We start from the raw sequence: 8,595 nt of genomic DNA, 5'->3' as shown, positions 1-8,595 counted from the left end.
CCAGCATGACTTTCCTTGACTCTGTCTCCCTGAATTCTCACTCAAGCATCTGATCAACTAATCCAAGTCAAGGGTCCTACTTGGGGAAGAATCCAGATCAGGATATTCAATCCCAGGATCTTTTTTGACTCTCTGGTCGTTTAATTATTCAAGAAAGATCCTCAGATTGAATATCCTGATCTGGATTCCTCCCCAAGTAGGATCCTTGACTTGGATTAGTTGATCAGATGCTTGAGTGAGAATCCAGGGAGACAGAGTCAAGGAAAGTCATGCTGGTGTTTTTCATTTTAGAGCTAATTCTAATATGATCACATCATTTTGTTTGCTTCCCTGGTGGCTCAGACGGTAAAGCGTCTGCCTGCAGTGCAGGAGACCCAGGTTCGATCCCTGGGTCAGGAAGATCCCCTGGAGAAGGAAATGGCAACCCACTCCAGTACTCTTGTCTGGAAAATTCCATGGGCTGAGAAGCCTGGTAGGCTACAGCCCATGGGATCACAAAGAGTCGGACACGACTGAGCGACTTCAGTTTCAGTGGTCGTTTAAAGTAGCATGTTTTACCTTCTCCAATCGAGATCTAAACAATAAACTCACCAGTCTTGCTTTGATCTGTGGCAAGTGAAAACAACTGCATGGTTAACTGCAGATTCTGCTTCATTTTGTAACAGTTCCTATTCTACCCAACATAATTCTTATCAATAGCTTAAATGAATATATAGAAGGATTGCTTATCAAATGTGTGAATAACATGAAGATGGAAAGCAAGTTAAAATACGAGGTGATCCAACTACAGTCCAAAAAAAAAATTAAGAAGCTGAATAATTATATGAAGCTAGATTTAACCAGATCAATTTTTAAGTGAAAAATCCACCTCAAAAATCTAAATGTGAAATAAATTGGGGCAAAATACAAGGCCTTACATTAAAATTTTTCAGAAAATGAACTGAAACCAGATAGGAAAATCATAGATTAGTGATAGCACATGTGAAAATTAACAGTGTGAGTTGGTTATTGAAAAGCTAAGATGACTTTGAACTACATTAAAATAAATGGAACCAACTTAAATGTCCACCAACAGAGAAAGGATATATACTGTTGTAGTTATGACAATAGAATAGCGTGTAGCAGTGAAAAGGAATGAACTAAAGTGTCATATATCAACCTAGTTGAATCTCACAAACATTAACAGTAAGTTACAAAACAATATATACATATGGGGCTTCCTTGGTGGCTCAGTGGTAAAGAATCCACCTGCCAACGCAGGAGACACGGGTTGGATCCCTGATCTAGGAGGATCCCACATCATGGAACAGCTAAGCCCCTGTGCCAGAATTACTGAGCCTGTGCTCTAGAGTCAGGGAGCCGCCATTACTGAGCCCATGTGTGGCAGCTTACTGAAGCCCATGCACCTGGAGTTCCTGCTCTGCAACAAGAGAAGCTATGGCAATGTGAAGCCTGTGCACTGCAGCTGGAGAGCAGCCCCTGCTCACCGCGATTAGAGAAAAACCCCACCCAGTAATGAAGACCCAGCACAGCCCAAAATGGATAAATTAAGAAAATTAAAAAACATATATATGCATATGAACATTTTAATAAAAGTTCAAAATTTTTAAATGGAAAATGATACTCTATATTGCTTAGAAATATGTGTTATTTTTTAAAAGAGAAATATGCAGTTACTTTGGGGAAGTAAGTGCATTTGGGGGAGCTATGCAGAGTGTTTCAACTGTCATTTGGTGATATGTCTTGTCTTTAATCTAGTGGCACGTCTATGAATAGCCATTGAATTATTTTTTTAATTTTTTGCATGTCTGAAGTATTATGTGATTTTTCTCTTTTGTTTAAATTGTTTTGAGAAGCAGTGAAAAGATAAGGGGAAGAGGGGAAGATTGGCTTCCCCTCATAGGACATAGGTTTCCCTGGTGGCTCAGATGGTAAAGAATCTGCCTGCAATGCAGGAGACCTGGGTTCAATTCCTGGGTCAAGATGATCCCATAGAGAAGGAACGGCTACCCACTCCAGTATTCTTGCCTGGAGAATTCCATGGACAGAGGAACCTGGTGGGCTGAGCAACTAACACTTTTACTTTCACTTTCATGGGACTTCTGTTCTAGTGGAGGAGACAGGTAGTAAGCATATAAATAATTACAGAGCATGGTAAGTGCTATTAATCATTTGTTCAGTATTTCTACAACTTACCAGTCCTGTGAACTTGAGCAAGTTATTAACCTCTCTAAATCTTTACAAAGCACAGATAAAAGTGTACCTTACTCACAAGGTTGTTTTGAGAACTAAATGAGGTAACTGTCGAGCACACAGGAAAACTAAGAGTTAGCTAGTACTATTAATAAGAATAATTCAGTGATTACACAGCATTCCAAGTTCAAATATACACACATATATATATACACACACTTTGTATTAAACATTCTGCTACGACTAAACTTTCTCAGCAGAATTCCTTTTTAATATCATCTCTTTAAGTAAATACTTTTCCCTTCAATCATCTTTCGTCTGTGTTGTGGGAATTCAGCCCTTTTCATCTTTTTCTGCAAATCTTTTTTTCCACTCCAAGATCAATTTGTGGCCATTTTTGCCAAGTACTTTCTATTTCTCTTTTCTTTTACTTTTCCTCCAAAAGTGGGGGAAAAAAAATCAATGTCTGGGTTCTCTGAATGCCCAGGCTCAGTTGTTTGTGGAAATTTGAAGACCAAGAGGGTTTGAGAACTATAGGTCGGTGTGCCCTCATCTAGTCTGGAACAATAATGCAAATGTGATACTCTATAAGAATGAGCTCACAGAAGAGTGGAGCAATGCATTCATTTATAGAAAGGAAATTGCACTCAGGATACCTGCTTTCTAGATCAGTGAATAGATGGCTATCAAGCTAAAGTAAACCTCTTAAAAGTTAATTTTTATGTGTAAGTCAAGCTGTGCAGAATGACCCTGAGATGGAATTAGGTTTATGGGATGGGAACCAAGAAGTGCATTTACAGCTGCTCAGACACATAAGAAAAAGCGCTTCTGGGATCATAACAGGTGAAAAGAATTTCAGTCATTCCTGCCAGGGAGGTGGCAGGATGCAGCAGGGAAATACCTGGGTTTAAAGTATGGATATTTACTAGGTGTGAGGCCTCAAGCAAGTCAGGTAATCTGTTTAAGTCTCTTTGCTACCAGTAAAATGGAAAGCCTAATAATATTAACCTTATATATTATTTTGAAAATTAAAGGAGATAATGATTATGTAAAGCATCCTGAATCTGAAAGTTTATGAGAGCCAAACATAGGTTTTTTTCTTTGGAAGGAAAAGGAAAGAAGTCTAACTTGGCAAAAAAAAAAAAAAAAAAAAAAATCAGCACTGATTGCTAAGGAGTAAAAATGCAACCTTACCGAAAGATGATTTAAGAAAAAAACAGGGGGGGTTTATAACATGGAGATGAGATTAATGAAAAGAAGTATTTACTAATAGGAAATGATATAGTTTCTGCTAAAGGGAAATTTAAAAGAAATTAAAGAATACTTTAATGTAGAGGCTCACATATAAATATTAGCTCAACAAATGTTTCCTTTCCGCTTTTTTAGTGGGTATCTGAAACAGCAAGAATTTGGAATTTCAAAATTCAAAAAAGTTAGGTCCTTAAAAAGTTACTTGGTATATTACTCAAGTCCAAATTCTGCTGTTTATTAGGTGCATAACGTTAGAAAATCCAAGCCTTTCTGAGATTTGGAAATATAATAATATCCATCTTCTTCTGTAAAGATGTTTTGAGGAGTGAAATAAAATTATAGAATGCATGTTAGAAGTGTTCTGTAAACTATAATGTGCAATATCAGCAGACAATGGGTATCTAGTTGGTTTATATAAATATAAATTTATATTTAGTGGGAAACTTTTGCTATGATAATTGGTGATGTTTTAATTACAGTAAAAGTAAGTGACTTCTCAAGCTCACACAGATAAATAACTCCAAGTTCTTGAAACTGATGAGCAAATAATGCTCTGTACTACTCTAATCAGGACTTAGCCTGAACCAGCAGGTTTCATGAATCTTAAGAATGGGAGCTTTTCAGTGGAAGAAATTACAAGGGAAAATATCAACAGATTTCACTATATAAACAAAATTTCCATACATATGAAATATAAAACTAAAAGGAAGGAGTCTTTACAACAAATGTGACAAAAGCTAATATCCTTAAACAAAGGCCTCATAAAACTAGATGAGCAAAACGATAAGACTGCAAAGAAAAACAGGACAAGGACCTTTTACAAATAAACACATTTTAAGATTGATCTATTTAATCATCAAGAAAATTAAAATTAAAAGCATAATGTGGTAATCATGTTTGAGTATTACTCAGCAAAAATTCAAAATTGTAGTAATGGTATCTTGGTACAGGTGAAATAGAAACTCTCATAAGTCCTTTGGGAACATAAACTAGTAGAATCTTTTGAAAAAACAGTTTAATAATACATATCAAAAAGTTAAAAAAATATACTCAACTCCTTGGTCCAAAAAAGGACCCCACAAAGACACATGGAAATTAAAGTATCCAATAAAGTATGCAGGATCAGCTTTCCTGGTAAGCGTTGGGGAATAAGGCCCGTTCCCTGGGGCGCGGCTGGAGGGCGCAGGAACTGGAGGCTAGGTCCCCGGGGGCCCCCAGCGCCAGATTGATACCCCTCTGATGAAGCTATGACCAGGTGGGCACGAGTCACTACCACACAGAACAAACGACCCTTTCCTGCAACATCATGGGAGGCTATGAAGAAGGGGTCCTCTGAGGGACACAGCCAGAATCTTCCAAAGAGTAAACAACTTGAAGCCAACAGGCTGTCCCTTAAAAATGATGCCCCCCCAAGCAAAACACAAAAAGAATAAAAAGAAAAAGGAGTATTTAAATGAAGATGTGAATGGATTCATGGAATATTTAAGACAAAACTCACAGATGCTTCACAATGGTGAGGTGATAGCAACAGACAGTCAGAAAGTAAGGGAAGAAATTGAAGTTGCTTTAAAGAAAGACAGTCGTCAGGAAGGAAGACAATTAAAAAGACAAGCAGCAAAGAAAAATGCAATGGTATGTTTCCATTGTAGACAACCTGGCCATGGGATTGCAGATTGCCCTGCTGCCCTTGAGAACCAAGAAATGGGCACTGGAATATGTTACAGGTGTGGATCCACAGAGCATGAAATAACCAAGTGCAAGGCTAAAGTAGACCCAGCTCTTGGTGAATTTCCTTTTGCAAAATGTTTTGTTTGTGGGGAAATGGGGCATCTGTCCAGATCTTGTCCTGATAATCCCAAAGGACTCTATGCTGATGGTGGTGGCTGCAGACTTTGTGGCTCTGTGGAACATATGAAGAAAGATTGTCCCAAAAGTCAGAACTCAGATCGAATGGTCACAGTTGGTCGCTGGGCAAAGGGAATGAGTGCAGACTATGAAGAAATTTTGGATGTGCCTAAACCACAGAAACCCAAAACAAAGATACCTAAAGTTGTTAATTTTTGATGATTAGTACTGTTGTTTGTTCAACATTCTGAACTGGGCCTGCTTCACAAGTTGGAGCTGTCCCTTGGAGGCCTGTATTATAGATATCAGTATAATTTAGGTGTGATCAAACCAATTCCTGAGTTCTGTCCATCAAGGGGCACTTCTCCCATTGTTTGGAGAAGATCACTGAAAAAAAGTGTAAGATGTTTAAAATGGATTTTCTAAAAGAATATATTTTTGACCAGTAGAACTTAGGTGTAACTAAGTGATTATATACCTGATTGTAACAATCATTTTTTTCTTAAAAACAAAATTATGCATTAATGTGAACTATCCCTAAACATAGGGTAACTGCTTTGCATTTGGAAGTGAATTTGTGGCCCTCTTGTTGGTTCCAAGTATCAGTTTATCATTATGTTAGAAATTTATTTATAATTGCCACAAAGTGTATTTTTAAAATATTAAATAAAAATTCATTTGCTATTTTAAAAAAAAAAGTATGCAAGATCAACAACAATAATAGCTGTAGCCAACATTTAATTAGCGCTCATTGTCTAAAGTGCCTTACTTGTATTTTCCTGTTTAATCTGTACAGAAGTCCTATTATTTTCTTTACCCCAAATAAAGACATGGAGGCAAAGAAAGATTGGGTAATTTACAAAAGGTCACACATCTGGTAAGTAGAAGAGCTAGGATTTAGTTCATGCTTGGAAAATCAATTCCACTCTTTTTATTTCAAAGATAAACCACTACACCAGAATTTGTGATAGTAAGTCCCAAAGAAATGTCATTTATACCATATATTGGTAAAAGCTATGGTGGTCTTCAATAGCAGAATTTATCCTTCTCATATAGAAACAGATTGAACTTTGTTGGCAATGAAAACAGTTTAATTCTTCTAAAAGAAGACAACTAAAAATTGTGGAGAAGCAACAAGTAGAGATGGAAAAATTTATGTATGTAAAGATCTTAGAATGGGAACTTGGTCTTTATTCTCAGGACTCTTTTGTCACCCAATGGATAACATCATTAGGGATAATGTAACCATGATGGTTGTTATAGACTCTATTCTTCTAACCACTATTCGCATTCCCCACAAGTCCTTCCTATGCATTAAATCAAATGATTAGGTGGTCAACTCAAAGCCCCTATCTAAACCTTGAAAGCTCTTGTTCCAATCTCCATATGGTATCCCCAGTGCTGTCCTCTTTCTCACATATACTAAAGCTACAGAAGGGAGACCAATCACGCGTTTGCATAACTGTGAACTAAGGGATATATCAATTGCTGGTTTTACAGTTAAATCATGCATCTAAAATCCAAGTCTACTTGGAATTTACTTTTTTATTCATAAAAAACTTTCCATTAATCTCCATCTTCTTTGAAGATGGAAGACTTCACCACAAAACAAAACGTGTGCTGTGTGAAATCCTTAAAAATCATAGCAAACTTAGTCAATTCTTTCAAAACTTGCAACGCAACTTAAAAACAAAAAATTTGCCAAATGGCCAAGTTGAAACAAATCCTAACTTGTTTAGTCAATTGCTCCCACCTTACATATTATAAACTGCCTTATATGATACCCGCACTTGTATTTTATGACATTGTTATGAATAATAACAAAATTCTTGTGCAAAAAGCCTTATAAAGTATAATGTGATTTTCATTTATAAATAAGGTGTTCACTGGATTATAAAAAATATTAAAATGGGATCCAGAATTTGACATTTTAATGTGTGTACTGTTCAGTTTAAATTCTAGATTAACTCTGAATTAAGCAATTCAGAGTTAGAATTAAGTAAATTTTTATTTTACCTGCTTAAAACCTTGCCTCTCTTGGCATATTTTCATATGTATTAACAATTTGAAAATGAACTCCTTTTTTTCAACAAATACATTAATAAGGAGTGCTGACATTTCTCTGGACTTTGCTTAAACTGTCATAGATTTTTGGCATTTTGCAAAAGGTCTAATTACAGTGTATGTGGAGGCCAAGGAATGAACTTCTTGGCTTTAAAAGAAGTATCTTTGATTGCTAAAGTGACATATGAAAATACACTACAGCTTAATAGAAGGCCTGAGGAATATTTTCAAGATCTCACAATACAGCTAACAAATTAACTTTTCTAATTAAATGAGGTACCATATGTAAAATGCTTACACTCAGTAGTCTCTTAGATATTAATTCTCTTCTCTCTACATATGTCTGGAAAAAGTCAGGGTAGAAGTTAAAAAGAGCATTGGGTAATCTCAGATCTTAACTTTGGGTAACCACAGTCACATACAGATTTGACTGAGGTTTGTTTGTGTCATACTACATTTCTTTTCTGCTTATCAGTTTCTAAGAAGTAAATTTCACAACTATTCATGCAAATAAAACACAAGTCATACATATGCAAAAAACACAAGTCATACATATATGCACATATACATATATGGCATATATGTATGTATAAATACAGTTTTTAATCATGGAATAAATATTCCATCAAAGAGACTTTAATGTTCCACAGAGGCAGATCTCAAATGACTTTTATGGTATCATGTTAAAAACCAGAACACAGTCCATTTTTACAGTAGATTTACTCAATCACAGTTACTAATTAAATTAGCACCGCTTTTATGTCCAACAAATTTTAAGAGTTGAGGCACTATTAGAGAAGCTACATATTATGAGTCTGTGGCCCACATTGTGTTTTACTTGTTAACCTTTCTTAAAATGGTCTGAAAAAATAGCTTCAAGGAATTATTTTTCTTCTTAAACTACACTTAGTATATGTCTATATCACTACAAATTTATTCATTTTTAATGTTATAACATGAACATTTTTATTTTAAAAGCTAATCCTTTACTTATGTCAACATATCAAATGGCTAAGTTCCATTTCTACTGACACATCATTTGAGACTAGAACAGCAATGTTACCTGAAGAGTTTATCAAACTAGCTGTAGCAGAAAAAGATCTACATATGAGCAATGGAAAGCCTACAAAATCAACCAGCCTGAACTATTATAATTCTTAAAATAAATAACATAAATCAATATAAAAGACTTAATACTGGTAGAAGAAGGAAAGTTTCCACGCCTCTAAATTTCTCATAATT

At 35.6% G+C, this 8,595-nt stretch overlaps 1 protein-coding gene and 1 non-coding gene across 2 annotated transcripts; both read left to right on the top strand.

Annotated features, from left to right (window-relative positions):
- Positions 1-327: 327 nt before the first annotated feature.
- TRNAC-GCA (transfer RNA cysteine (anticodon GCA)) lies at positions 328-400 on the top strand. The gene has a single exon. It is a non-coding gene; the product is annotated as a tRNA-Cys (tRNA).
- A 4,243-nt stretch (positions 401-4,643) lies between these two features.
- Positions 4,644-5,924, top strand: LOC101115217 (zinc finger CCHC domain-containing protein 9-like). The gene is given in 2 exon segments (XM_042254571.2): positions 4,644-4,850; positions 4,852-5,924. Coding segments are annotated over 2 exon segments (816 nt in total). The 5' UTR covers positions 4,644-4,691; the 3' UTR covers positions 5,509-5,924.
- The last annotated feature ends 2,671 nt before the right edge of the window (positions 5,925-8,595 follow it).

This window comes from Ovis aries, chromosome 9, assembly GCF_016772045.2.
Source record: "Ovis aries strain OAR_USU_Benz2616 breed Rambouillet chromosome 9, ARS-UI_Ramb_v3.0, whole genome shotgun sequence".
Lineage (NCBI taxonomy): Eukaryota > Metazoa > Chordata > Mammalia > Artiodactyla > Bovidae > Ovis > Ovis aries.
The sequence above is the reverse complement of the archived record's forward strand: the minus strand, read 5'-3'. Positions and strand labels throughout refer to the sequence as shown.